The following is a 14,274-nucleotide window of genomic DNA, read 5'->3' on the forward strand; positions in this document are numbered from 1 at the left end:
TGGGAGACCAAGAACTAGAAACAGTCCAGATGTCCATGCATGGGAGATAAACAACTCCACATACACCTGTAAAGTAAAAGTGTCCGAACAATGTAGAGAAGAAAAGAAGCCAGTCTCAGAAGTTCACACAGTAATTCCATTAGTAAGATGCTCAACAGTTGAAGCATGGCTGTGCTGAGTGACAGAGCAGGGTTATAGGGCAGATTTAGGGGACATTCTGTATGGTAACGGGTTATAGGGCAGACTTAGGGGACATTCTGTATGGTAATGGGTTATAGGACAGGACTTAGGGGACATTCTGTATGGTAACGGGTTATAGGGCAGACTTAGGGGACATTCTATATGGTAAAGGGTTATAGGACAGGACTTAGGGGACATTCTGTATGGTAATGGGTTATAGGACAGGACTTAGGGGACATTGTATATGGTAAAGGGTTTTTGTCTTGACTTGGATGCTACAAGTTACACACATATGCAAAACTGCAAAAGTTCTAAAAATGATCTTTGTAATGTGAAAATTATCCTTTTCTTTGTTTGTTTTTATATAGGGTTCCTCAGTATAGCCCAGGTTGACCTCACACTCAAAATCTTCCTGCCCAAGCCTCTGAGGGCTGGGGTTCTAGGCCACCTTGCCTGACTGACAGATTGTTTTGTTTTGTTTTGTTTTGTTTTGTTGGTTTTTGGTTTTTTGTTTTGGTTTTGTTTTGGAGACAGCGTCTTACTATGTAGCCCTCAATGACTTGGATCTCACAGGGATTCACCTGCCTCTGCTTCCCAAGTGCTGGGATTAAAGGTGTACACCACCAGACCAGACCAGTAAATTATTTATAATTCTAATTAAGTAAAGCAGGTTTCTATCTCCTTACTAATCATTTGGATATTGAAACCATTTATTGAGGAAGAACAAAACTTAGTAAACATGGAAACGAGGCACGGGAAGCTCTGTGGTTGCCCTTACGAGTTGAGAGAGCAGCTCTGAAGGAAAGTGTGGGTGTCACCCTGCACGCCCTGATGGTCAGAAAGAAATGTTGGCATTTGCTTGTCATTTGAAAAGAGGAAAAAATACGTTACATACTCAGAGAAGATTTTCTCTGGGTCCAGCTAATGTCTTTCATATATGTGTGATCAAAAGTAGCAGACAGTTTGAAAGGAAAACTATACAGCGTTTTCCTAGCACCCCCCCACTCCCAACCCCAGGTCAGAAGTTAAGGCTGAGCTATCTGTTGGTGGTACTGTTTATTACTAGTGATCTTGAGAGGAAGATGGGGGTGGGGTGGGGTGGGGGGAGTGCCACAGCTCTGGAGGTCTTTCAGGACCTTACCTCTTTAGCCCAGGAGGGTATCAGATGACATGAAGCACTCCCGGGTATGCAGGAGCAGGCCACTCTGTGTTGTGAGGTTACTGTATTTAAACTAACAAAAGGATAATTCTGCCCTTGTTCTAGACCCTGGTGGGCAGCAACGGGACCATTCTGACCACGATGCCGGTGATGATGGGGCAAGAGAAAGTTCCTATTAAGCAAGTACCTGGGGGTGGAAAGCAGCTCGAGCCTCCCAAAGAAGGAGAGAGGCGGACAACACACAATATCATTGAAAAGCGGTACAGGTCCTCCATCAACGACAAAATCATAGAGTTGAAGGACTTGGTCATGGGGACAGATGCCAAGGTAAGTGCCAAGAAAAGCATTGACTCGTGCCCCAGTGTCGCCTTTGTCCCTGTCATGGAGTTAGGGAAGGTGCAGCTTTAATGAGAGGACACAGAAGTGAGTGAGAGACATGTTTTTATTGAATGATCTTGGTGTTTAGCAGGATGACAAATGACTGCCCAGGTATGGTGGCGTGTTTATCATCCTAGTATTCGGGAGACAAGGCAGGAGGATTACAAGTTCTAGTCCAGTCAGGACTAAAAGTCAGTTCCATGCATGAATGAATGAGTGGGGAGTCTTTCAGAGGTGACTCAGCAGTTAAGAGCTGGTCTCCCCAGAAGACCTGGATTCTGTTTCTGGCACCCACGTGGTTGCTTACACTGGGCTATGACCCTAGATCTGAGGTCCAGTGTCCTCTTTGTGTCTCCTCAGGCACCAGGCATGCAAGAAAGGCAGGCAAAATACTCATAAAAATCAATGAATCTTTAATGAGTAAGTACAAGTTCTCATCTAGCATAAACGGAGTGTTGAGAGTTGGTGACCTCCTAGTACCCTTACTCTGTCACCTGTGCTGTGTGGTGACCGACATGCAGTTGAAGAGGGAGATACCACGTCCTGCCTAGTTGCCAGGTGTGGGATGATGTGTATCTTGGAGGTAACTCAGGACATTGTTGACATATTTTTAGGAGTGCTCCCTTTCAGGGGAGAAGCGAGATTGCAGATCAACTGCAGGGAGTAAAGCAGAGGAAATTAATTTTTTACTTATATCTACTTTTTTCTTTTCAATCAATGTGTCTCCTGGGAAATGGGAGAGTTATATGTTTGTTTAAAACAACAACCCTGTTTAAAAGGAAGTCCATTGTTTTCCTTACTGTCGACAAGAGTCTAAGTATAAATCTTAAGTAAAAAAAAAATGTATATGTTATTATTTAAAATAGCTGTCCAGAAATGCTCTGGGTTTTGTTTTAATCCTGGAGTTTGCTAGCATGGCCTCATACATGCTGAGGGAGCAGGCTGTCACTAAACCATATTTCCAGGACAGCACTGGGATGGTTGGCTTGTTTATTAGTCTGGGTCTCATTAGCCCTGGCTGGCCTGGAACTGTCAGTGTAGACCAGTCTGGATTCGAACTCAGAGATCTGCCTGCTTTTGCCTAAGTGCTGGGATTAGAAATGTGTGTCACTATACCCAGCCTCCAATGCTTTTTTTTCTTGTTTGTTTGCCATTTGTTTTTCTTAAAGGTTTTTTTTTTTTGGGGGGGGGTTTTGAGACAGGGTTTCTCTGTATAGCCCTGGCTGTCCTAGAACTCACTCGGTAGACCAGGCTGGCCTCGAACTCAGAAATCCTCCTGCCTCTGCCTCCCAAGTGTTGGGATTAAAGGCGTGTGCCACCACCACCCGGCTTAAAGTTTATTTTTATGCTAGATTATTATAGTCAAATATTTATTGTATGTCAGTTATATGCCAGGCTCCAGGCTATAAACTCTTAACATGTATTGTCTCAGGAAGACCTTGCTACCAGCCCATGGTTTAGATCCTGTCATTATTCACATGTTAGGGATTAGGAGAAGCGTTAGGATTTAGCTCATGAAAGAGCTAGAACGTGCCCGTCTCGGTCTAGATGAACCAGCTCAAGCCAGATCAGAGTCTATACAGGCAGGTGTAATGGGAACCAGCTCTCCAGCAGCCTCACTGGCCCAAGAAACAAAGCCAGGAAAGTTGCCAAGGTGGGGGGTGCAGGGGTGGGATAGAGGGGAGGACAGCAAGAAAGCATGGGGGAGGGGACCAAAATGTCTCCATTATATAGGTATACCAGCCATATCCTCTAACAGGTAGGGACCGAGGGATGCTGGGAGAACCTAGAGGCCAGTTCCACTTTGGTATGTTAAATATGCGTCTCAGCCCCTTGTCCTGGGTCTGAAACCCAACACCTAGTCCTATCATCACCCCACCAACCAAAAAACAAGAAAAGAAAGAAGTTCAGAGTTAGGGCAACTTTTGTCCCAGTTAGCCAGCGATAGAACCAGTGTTTGACACCTCCCAGCTGTGCTCCCCACTCTTGAACTCTGTGAGCGCCTCTGCTCTCTCTGTTCCAACATGCACAGCTTTAACTGTGTGTCATCTGTCTTCCTTCCCAGATGCACAAGTCTGGCGTCCTGAGGAAGGCCATTGACTACATCAAATATCTGCAGCAGGTCAATCACAAGCTGCGCCAGGAGAACATGGTGCTGAAGCTGGCAAACCAGAAAAACAGTAAGTCTGTCTGTCTGTCTGTCTGTCCACCCAAGGGCTGTCTGGGGAAGTCCTTTGATGGGCACTGAGGAGTGGGGTCAGATGTAGACGAGGCCCGGCCCATGTGGGACTTTGTGAAAATGGATAGTTTTCTAGGGGGACTTCTCTTTGCAGAGCTCCTGAAGGGAATCGACTTAGGCAGTCTGGTGGACAGTGATGTGGACTTGAAAATCGATGACTTTAACCAGAATGTCCTTCTGATGTCTCCCCCGGCCTCCGACTCTGGGTCCCAGGCCGGCTTCTCTCCCTATTCCATTGACTCTGAGCCAGGCAGTCCTCTGCTGGATGACGCAAAGGTAGTAGCTTTTGAAATTTCTCACCCTTGGAATCTCTCACTTGCTGTAAAGAAATAGTGGCCACCGAGAGGTGACCGGACTAGTGGCTTAAAGAATGTAAGGGAGAGGGGACTGAGTACCCTGTGACATTAGCTGTCTGAGAAGTAGGAAACTGCTAAGTGTGATGACCCATGCCTGTAACCCAGCATGGGAGAGGTTGATGCAAGAGGATCCTGAGTTCCAAGCAAGCCTTAGCTACTTAGCAAGACCATCTCCAAACAAACTGGGGGAAAAGCCCCGGGATGAAGAAGCTACAGGCTCTCAGACTTGGCAGGTCCTTATCGAAAGGCCCCATCAGACAGGGAATGAGGACACAGCAGCTGTCAGGCGGGTGGGCTCTGGGAGCAGCTGGATGCACTCCATTACCTTCCCTGCCAGTAATGGGCCTGGCAAGACCACTTTCTGAGGCTGCTCTGCTAGTTTAGAGCAAGGCCGCCTCTTGGTGCTCTTTCCGGAAACAACTACAATTTGCAATCTAACAGATAGCATTCCACCTACCAAAGCCTCTTAAATGGTCCCTGAACAAAAGAGCCCTTGGCAATTGAAGTTTTAATGGAATTAGTTAGCAGAGGCCCTAAGCACAGTGATTTCCCAGAACTGTTGGAGACACTGGATCCTGTACTTCATCTTGGCATTGGAGTTTCTGACTCCAGAAGCATGTGGTCCGTTCTAGTATATAGTTATGTTCATTGAAGGTTATCATGTTGCTCTGGCTGGCCTAGAAGCTGCTATGAAGTTAGAATGAACTCAGTCGGCCTCCTGGCCTTCCTTCCCGTTTCAAGTGCTGGGACTGCAGGCGTCACCAGTGCCTTTGATATGTGCGGTGCTGAGGATTCTTCCCGGGGCTTGTGCATGCTAAATACATTCTTTTTTCTTTCAAGACACGGTCTCACTCTACAGTCCTAGGTGGTGGGCTGGAACTCTATGATCTCTATGTAGACCAGGTTGGCCCAGCACAAAGCAAACATTCTTTGGAAATGTTTTTGTAAGTAGGATTGTGTTTGGGAATAGTAGTCCGTATGACATTCCGTTTGGAATGTGTGCATCAGGGCTGGGGAAACCTTGGCTCTGATCCCCTACCTCACTCCTCGTCAGCTCCCGTGAGCCTCTGCTTCCATTTCTGTCTATAAAATGAATGAGACACAAAAAGCACTTTCTAGTTTTAATAAACAAACTCAGTTACATACAGTGTTCTCTCTCCCTTTCTGTTTCCCTCGACACCGAGGTTCTCCCTATTGTGGTGAGCTGAAACCTTACAGTGAGCAAAAGCCAGCCTCCTCTTTAAAAACAAATCACACTCCTTTAGTGCAAAACATTGTTTTCATCGTTATTGAGGCATGATGTAGATGCAGTGAAATCGCCTATTTTAAGAGGCCATTGGGATGGCTCAGAAGGTGGAAGTGCTGGCCAGGCAGCTTTGAGCACCTGAGTTCCAGAACCCACATCAAAAAGCCACATGTGGTGGGTCAGATTTGTAATTCCCTCTACAGAGCTCTTCCCCCCACAGTCCCCCCCCACATACAACACTCTACAGAGCCCTTAATGTCCCCCCACAGCCCCACATACAACTCTTGGTCATGCACATGGCACAGAGGTTTAGGTTTTTGTAGTCATGGGAGTGCCACATCTCTGTTATTGTAGAGATCCGCTTTGTAAGAAAGTTGTCCTAGCACTCAGGAGGCAGAGACAGGCAGGTCTGGGCATCAAGAGTCAGCCTGGTCTACACAGAGAGTTCTAGGCCAGGCAGAGATATATAGTGAGATCCCATACTTCTTGCTTTTGTGCTTTGGGGTATAGTCAGTTGGTGATAGGAAGATTATTCCAGGGTCTGAGCAATGGTTTGTGAGATATAGACTTCTCAGGTCCCTTCCGCCTTTATCACTCTTTGCCTTAATGGTCTTGAGTTTAACCCTCACAGTCTGTTTTCTTGGTGTACGTATAAAAACAAACCATCTTGGTTACTTTTCTGTTGTTGTGACAAAGCACCATGACCAAGGCAACTTATAGAAATAAAAGAAAGTGTTTAATTGGACTTACAAATTTAGAGGGTTAGGGTCCATGATGAGAGCCCAAAGAAAGGTATGGGGGCAGGAACAGCTGGGAGCTCACATCTGGATCTGCAGACAGGGCCAAAGAGTGCACACTGGGTATGGCAAGAGCATTTTGAAACCTCAAGCCCACCCCAAGTGACATACTTCTCCAGCAAGACTTTAGCTCCTCCTCCCCCTCCTCCACAACCACCAACTGGGTGCCACGTATCAAGTGCTTGGGACTATGAGGGACATCTCACTCAACCCACCACAGCGTGCTGTAAAAACTCAAATGGTAGGGGCTGATGGTTTAACGGTTAAGACCACTGGATACTCTTCCCGAGGACCTGGATTCAATTCCAAGCATCTACAGAGCAATGCATAACTATAGTTCTAGTTCTGGGGGATCCAACACCCTCACACAGGCAAAACACCAATGCACATAAAATAAAATACAAGTAAATCATTAAAAAACAAACAGACAAACAAACAAACAATCAATAAGCCAGGCAGTGGTGGCGCACTCCTTTAATCCCAGCAGTTGGGAGGCAGAGGCAGGTGGATTTCTGAGTTCGAGGCCAGCCTGGTCTACCGAGTGAGTTCCAGGACAGCCAGGGCTACACAGAGAAACCCTTTCTTGAAAAATCAAAAAAAAAGAAAGAAAAGAAATGGTAACTGTTCTAACTCTGAGCTGCTGTTCTGAAGGTCAAGGATGAACCGGACTCTCCTCCTGTGGCACTGGGCATGGTGGACCGATCTCGAATTCTCTTATGTGTCCTCACCTTCCTGGGCCTCTCCTTTAACCCCTTGACTTCCTTGCTGCAGTGGGGAGTGGCCCACAACACTGACCAGCACCCATACTCAGGCTCTAGCCGCAGTGTGCTGTCACTGGACTCAGGTAGGTGGGTCCCCTGATGCTGGCTTGGGTTGGGTGGACTGCTGTGACAAAAGGACCCTGTGTAAAAACTACACGATGGTGCCTAACTACACGATGGTGCCTAACTACACGATGGAGCCTAACTACACGATGGTGCCTAACTACACGATGGTCCAGAAGTAGGAATGGGCTTCCCACCTGCTTGCTGCTGACGGGGGCTAGCCCAGGTTTTATATATAAGAAACAAGCTTAAGCTTGTTGGGACAAGCAAAACCAATCTGGAACCTGCTTCGTTACAGTTACCTGGAAGGAAATGGGTGGGAGAGAGGGGAGGCGCTTGTTTGAGGGGCTGTTTAGCATTATGTCAGGTGTGAGATCAATGTCCTAATTTTCTCTTAACTGGGGTTTTGTGGCACTCAGCTCCATGGTGCCAGGGCATAAAAGGATTCTTGTTTAGGCCTCAGAAGTGTCTACCATTTCCTCTGAAAATGACGCAGAAGGCTCTTTGATCTCACACTCTGGAGTCTGTCAGGCTCTTCCTGGTAGTCTCAGCTTAGATGCCCCTCTTTAGGTACTGGGGGCTGGTTTGACTGGATGATGCCAACTCTGCTCCTGTGGCTGGTAAATGGTGTGATTGTCTTGAGCGTCTTTGTGAAGCTGTTGGTCCACGGGGAGCCAGTGATCCGCCCACACTCACGCTCCTCAGTCACCTTCTGGAGACACCGGAAGCAGGCAGACCTAGACCTCGCCAAAGTGAGTTCTGTCATCCGCCTTTCTTCACCTTTCTCTATGCTCAGGGAATGTTGTTGAGTCCCCAGTGTGAACCAAGTCCTGTGGGTGCCGGGTGACTGAGGAGAGAGAAGAGGCCCCCTCTCTACCTGTGACAGCCACAGGGCGATGAAGGAGGGGCCTCCTGTGCGTAGATCATGCTGTGGACACAGTGATCTCTGCAGTGGGACAGACAGTGCAGTGAGTCTTAGTGGAAGTGGTGCTGCCCTGGTCAAGAAGGAAGGGCAGATAGGCATGGCAGTTCAAGCAGAGAGTGTCGTGAGAACTGTATTAGCCACTTGTCTCTTTACTGTAACCAAATACCCAGCAGAAGCAACTGAAGGGAGATTATTTGAGCTCATAGTTTAGTCCCTTGTGGGAAAGGTTGGTGGCTGTGCAGCAGGAGCTTGTGGCATGGTATCTCATGTCTCAGCAGAGCAGGACGCACCAGAACTACACGCAGAAATCACTCACAAGAGTGCCACTAGCACTTTGTTTATTCAGCCAGGCCTTAGGCCCCAAGGTCCCACACCCAGCTGAGGCAGCACTACCGGCTGGGACCACATGTGAGAATACATGAGCCTGTGGGGGCATTCACAGTCAGACCACAGACAAGTAGTCAGGCTATTTGAGGATATGTGTGTCTGGCAAAGGAAAATGGCACTGAAGGCTGGTGGTGTAGCTAGTTGCCGTGTGCAGAGAGTTTTAACTTATAACTGAGTTAGTTTTTTTTTTTTTTAAGACTTGTTTTTATTTATGTCTGTCTGTCTATGTGAAGGTATGTGCACATGAGTGCAGGTGCCCTTAGAGTCCAGAAGAGGACGTCAGATTCCCTGGAGCTGGAGTTATAGGTGGTTCTGAGCCTCATGGCATGGATGCTGGGAACCGAACTTTGATCCCTCCAGAAGAGGATCAAGTGCTCTTACCCTCTGAGCTATCTCTCCAGCCTTCTGAGTTAGGATATTTCTGGTTCTCTGGTGAATCAGGGAAGATTTTTGAGCAGGAAAATTAGCTGAAAGTTTTTATTTGGAATCACTGGGATGGGATGGGTTCTGCAGCACCTGATGACATTGAAGAGGTTAACCAGCTAAGCAGCCGGGCGGTGGTGGCACACGCCTTTAATCCCAGCACTTGGTGGGCAGAGACAGGCAGATTTCTGAGTTCGAGGCCAGCCTGGTCTACAGAGTGAGTTCCAGGACAGCCAGGGCTACACAGAGAAACCTTGTCTCGAAAAACCAAAAAAAAAAAAAAAAAAAAAAAGAGGTTAACCATGTGCACTTTTGGAGTCATGTGACTCAGAACATCCCTGAGCAATGGCAAACTCAGAGTTTACACTCCCTCTTAGGCTGTCACGCCTGACTTACTCCCCTCCCACCAGTCAGTGCTCAAAGCCATGGGGTCCTAAAGTACAGGTGCCACATGGGACAGCAGTTCACAGTAATGTCCTAGAGACAGATTTAAGGGTTTTTGAAAACTGCCATTCTGGTGACCGTGTGAAGAATAGGTTAGGGAAAAGAGACACAAAAAGATACAGAAACAAGTTAGGAAGGAGGTTCTTAGAATGGGTGGGATAAGAGAGAGATATCTGGAGTTTAACAAAAAGGTAGAATTGAATAATATTTTGAGATGTAAGTTAATTAACAATGATGTTAACTCAAAGGTGGAAGAGGCTGGAAGATGCAGAGGTAGCTCTTTCTAGACTGTTGCCTGGAAACGCTCTGAACAGTGGCCAGGAGGCAACTACCATTTGCAGGGCTGGTTAGAGTCAGTGCTAAGGGAAGCCACATTCTTGCTGGGATAAGAGTTGGACTGATTGAGGCAAAGAAGCAAAAGCCAAAGACAGCCTGGAAAACAGCCAGGAAAGTGATGCCTGCCATCCTTTGGTTGCCATTGATAACCTCTCTCAGTTACCAATGTCAGCAGGGTGCCGTACACTCCATTAGACCCTCAGCTTGGCAGAGATCCCAAATTGAGGGAGTTTAGCAATTTAGCTGTGAGTTTGCCTCAAAGCTGTGGTTTTTGGGCCTCTATAGGCAACTGAATCACAGCTACAGTCCCAGAGCTGTGACTAAGCAACCCTGAGGTCGGGCACAACGAACTTCCCGAACCTAAGCATGCTGCTCTTCATCTAAAAACTAGTACTTATCTATAAAAGCTGCCGTGACACCCGGCGATTGTGGCACTCACCTTTAATCCCAGCACTCAGGAGCACTGTGAGTTCGAAGCCAGCCTCTTCTACCCAGAGAAACCTTGTCTCGAAAAACAAAGAGCTGCTCTGGGAAACTCCCAGCACTTGCTCAAAGACGGAACCCAGTACAATTTAATTTAGTAAAAAGGCCGGGGAATTCTTCAGAATGTCCGCAGTGATTGTTTGTGTAGGATGAGGTTACAGGTGGCTGCTTTTTACGTTTTTGTAGCTTTCCAGCATTTCTCAGATTGTCTTTAAAGGAACTTATGTTTTATTCTGCTAGCAAGCATGGTTTAGTCTGACAACAAGGTTACGGTCAGGTAGACGTGTGTCAAAACCAAAGGCAGCAGTAAGGCCAGTGACCGTTATTCCCACTTGCTACTTTATAGGGTGATTTTGCAGCTGCTGCTGCCAACCTACAAACCTGCTTATCCGTTTTGGGCCGGGCGCTGCCCACCTCCCGCCTGGACTTGGCCTGCAGCCTCTCCTGGAATGTGATCCGCTACAGCCTGCAGAAGCTGTGCCTGGTGCGCTGGTTACTCAAGAAAGTCTTCCAGCGCTGGCGGGCTACCCCCGCCACTGCAGCTGGCTTTGAGGACGAAGCGAAGAGCAGCGCAAGGGATGCAGCCCTGGCCTACCACAGGCTGCACCAGCTGCACATCACAGGTGAGGAGGGAAGGTGCCAGGGTTGCTGCACCATTCCCGAGTGTCTCTTCCTCAGGTTGCTTTGCAAGAGCTCCATCTTGACTGAAGCCATTTTACATGGCTTTAAACCAGGCACCAGCCTCCACTGTCCATAGCTGTATTTTACCATTTCTTTCTTTCTTTTATTTTTAAATGTATTGATTTTATGTGTATAGATGTGCACCCCGTGTGTGGGCAATGCCTGGTGGAAGCCAGAAGAGGGTGTCAGATCCCCTGGACCTGAAGGTACATGCAGTTGTGAGCTGCCATGTGGGTGCTGAGAATTGAACCTGGGTCCTCTGGAAGAGCAGCCAGTGCTCTTAACCACTGAGCCATCTCTCCAGCCTTGAGCTTAACCATTTCTAAGATGGACCTGGGTGTAGAGGCACTTGCCTTTAATCATAGCTCTCAGAGACAGGCAGGCAGATCTCTGTGTTTGAGGCCAGCCTGGTGTACATAGTGAGTCCCAGGACAACCAGAGCTACACAGAGAAACTCTGTCACAGAGAACAAAACAAAACCACCCTCTTTTCTAAGATGGGCATCATTCACAGTACCATCTGTACACTTTTACACATGGCTAGGACGCACATACCATACTCCCAGCACCAGGAAGGTTCAGGAGTGCAAGTTCATCTTTGGCCAACCTGAGCTACATAAGACCTTGTCTCAAAAAAAGAAGAAGAAGAAGAAGAAGAAGAAGAGGAGGAGGAGGAGGAGGAGGAGGAGGAGGAGGAGGAGGAGGAGGAGATAGGGCTAGCAAGGTGGCTCAGTTGGTAAGGCACTTGCCACCGAGTATAATGACCTGAATTTCACCCCATTGACTCCATGGCAGGAGCAAACTAAGTCCCTCAAATTGTACTCGGACTTAACACATGTGCCATGGCACACGCAGACACATATAATAAATCAATAAATGTTTAAAATAAAAAGTGTTGATTACGATGGCTCTCTGGTTTCCTGCTCAGGAGTTTGGTTTGCTGACAGAACTGAAAGAAATGGAAGGAAAAGCCGTTTTCCAGGCCAGGCTGTGACGTACTGTGTTGCTATGAGACATGGAGAAGAACTACTTCGTAGACATTGTACCTGTGGGGTCTGCAGCCCAGAAAATGGGCCTGGGCCTTCAAGGGAGCAGATGAAAGGGAATCCAGAATCTCTCATGCAAAGGACAGGTGGGGCAGTGCAGTCAAGACAGGAACTGTCTAGCTGGACATTGTGGCCCATCCTTTAATCCCAGCACTGGGGAGGCAGAGGCAGGTGAAACTCTGAGTTTGAGGCCAGTTTGGTCTACAGAGTGAGTTCCAGGTCAGCCAGCGGCACATGGTGAGCACCTGTCTCAGAAAAACAAACAAACAAACAAACCCTGCCTGAGAGGGATGGCAGTCAAAGGTCAGAGAGGTTTGGCCCCTGGGTAAGAGCGGCAGGGTGAGGACAAAGGATTGAAGAGACATTGCGGCTGCTGTATCCAGGAGCAGTAAGGTGATGTCAGAGCTGCCTGTTGGGTGTGGTCTCAGAACCAAACATTTACCAGGAAATCCCATCCTCAACTCTGTTCTGCTTTTCCTCTTGGTCTTTGCCCCTCATGATGCCCTTTGAACACACTCCGTCCCGATCTCTGACCAGGAGATTTCACTGCTTGGCTTTGGAGTCCCAGCTAGAACAGTTCCCTCAGCCATGTCTACACTCATGAAACATTCTCTCCCTGGACCTAGGGTCTTTGACCCTAGCATGGCTTCCATACTGTGCTCTGTCCTCTCTCTGAAGGAGAAAGCTCAGAGCTTTGTGGGAAAAGCAGATGGCTCACACTAATACAGAGTGACCGCAGGCACCAGGAGCGCCACATACTCATCATAGAACGCAGCTGGGTAAGAAGACCCTCAGCTGGAGAGGGTAAGAGGCCACGGAGGCCCTGGGGTCAGAGGCTGACCAAAGCAAGAGACTGCAACTAGATGAAAGCTCAGGACAGCTTCAATGGGTCCTCAGGCCTGTGCCAGGACACTTTGTCCTCTGACCTCACGATCCAATGAGTGTGTGACTGGCACTGGTCCGTTCTGTTTCCCTTCTGTGAAACATGTAGGAGGAGGTAAGGGAACTAAGAGCCACTTGGGATTTGTGTTGTTTTCATTGTCTCCCTTCAAATATGTGTAAATTCAGACCTTTACCAACAGAGTGCAGCCGTGCCATTGACAGTGCTTGGGGAAAGATTGCACCACACACCTGACGTCTGTCCAGGGACCAGCAATCCTAGCCTCTAATCCTAACAATCACTTAACCAGAAGCCAAGTTCCAGTCAGTAGGAGAGGCAGGCAACCGCATAGCTAGTAACTTGCTGAGCCTACATCCCATCTGGACCTTTCTAATCACAAAGACCACCTCTCGTCTCCTCTGCACCTCTTTGACACAAATAAGAGGAGACATTTACTTTGGCTCTCGGTTTGGAGAGTATAGTCCATGGTGGCAGAAGGGAGCTTTCAGCTACAGAGAGAAAGCAGAATCAGCCTGGATCTGGAGGTGTGCATTAACCCTCAGAGGCCCACCCCAGTAGCTTCCACCTGTCACCTAAAGCCCCACCTCATAAAGGCTCTACCGCCTCCCCAGGTGGGGAGCTCCACCAAGTGCAGACCCCGGGTTAAAGCCCCTGGGTCTGTAGGTGACGATTTACAGCCACTGTTAATGATTGTACTGGAGAGGCAAAGAGACTGTCGTCTTGGAGACTCTGTCAACATCATTGTCTGTTTCTGCCCACCCTAGGGAAGCTTCCTGCAGGATCTGCCTGTTCAGATGTGCACATGGCTCTGTGTGCTGTGAACCTGGCTGAGTGTGCCGAGGAGAAAATCCCACCAAGCACGCTTATTGAGATCCACCTGACAGCTGCCATGGGGCTCAAGACCCGATGTGGGGGCAAGCTGGGCTTCTTGGCTGTGAGTACTGTTCAGTTCCTGTATTGGTTTACCTTCCCCATCCCTGTGGGAAAGTAGCTGAAAGGAAGGGTTTGTTTGTTTGTTTTTTGTTTTTTTGTTTTAAAAGGGTATGGTCCATCATGGCAGAGAGGATGTGGCAGCAGGAACAGGCCTTGCCTAAATACATTGCACAGCAGTTAGGAATATTAAACCAGGAGCAGGGGCCAGCCTACACCCCTCAAAATTACCTGTTTCACTATGTGATTTTAACTAGGTTCTATGGCCAAAAAGTTCCACAACTCCCAGAGCTGGGGGACACCAGCTGGGGACCCACTATTCAGACACACGAATCTGTGGGGGACATTTTGCAATCAAGCCATAACATTTCTGTCCCACAAATTTCCCTGAACACTTTCCCATCCTGGAGCTGAAAAGCAGAATGTGCCCCACCACTTGAAGGGGTGGGTAGGGGGTTTCACTTGCTGTTCCACAATGCTTAGAGCGATGAAGAAGATACAGCAAGATCTCCCCCTTGCTGGGCTTTTCAGGCAGAAAGC

General features: G+C 48.1%; 1 protein-coding gene across 1 annotated transcript in view; it reads left to right on the forward strand.

Annotated features, from left to right (window-relative positions):
- Positions 1 to 14,274, forward strand: part of Srebf2 (sterol regulatory element binding transcription factor 2) — a 60,404-nt gene that overhangs the window by 25,895 nt on the left and 20,235 nt on the right. Inside the window, exons 5-11 of the mRNA XM_028790019.1 lie at positions 1,445 to 1,666; positions 3,783 to 3,897; positions 4,051 to 4,232; positions 7,007 to 7,199; positions 7,750 to 7,931; positions 10,524 to 10,800; positions 13,569 to 13,738. Coding sequence (XP_028645852.1) covers positions 1,445 to 1,666; positions 3,783 to 3,897; positions 4,051 to 4,232; positions 7,007 to 7,199; positions 7,750 to 7,931; positions 10,524 to 10,800; positions 13,569 to 13,738 — 1,341 coding nt within the window. The remainder of the gene's footprint in view (positions 1 to 1,444; positions 1,667 to 3,782; positions 3,898 to 4,050; positions 4,233 to 7,006; positions 7,200 to 7,749; positions 7,932 to 10,523; positions 10,801 to 13,568; positions 13,739 to 14,274) is intronic.

The sequence above is a fragment of the Grammomys surdaster genome, unplaced genomic scaffold, assembly GCF_004785775.1.
Source record: "Grammomys surdaster isolate TR1022 unplaced genomic scaffold, NIH_TR_1.0 125852, whole genome shotgun sequence".
NCBI lineage: Eukaryota > Metazoa > Chordata > Mammalia > Rodentia > Muridae > Grammomys > Grammomys surdaster.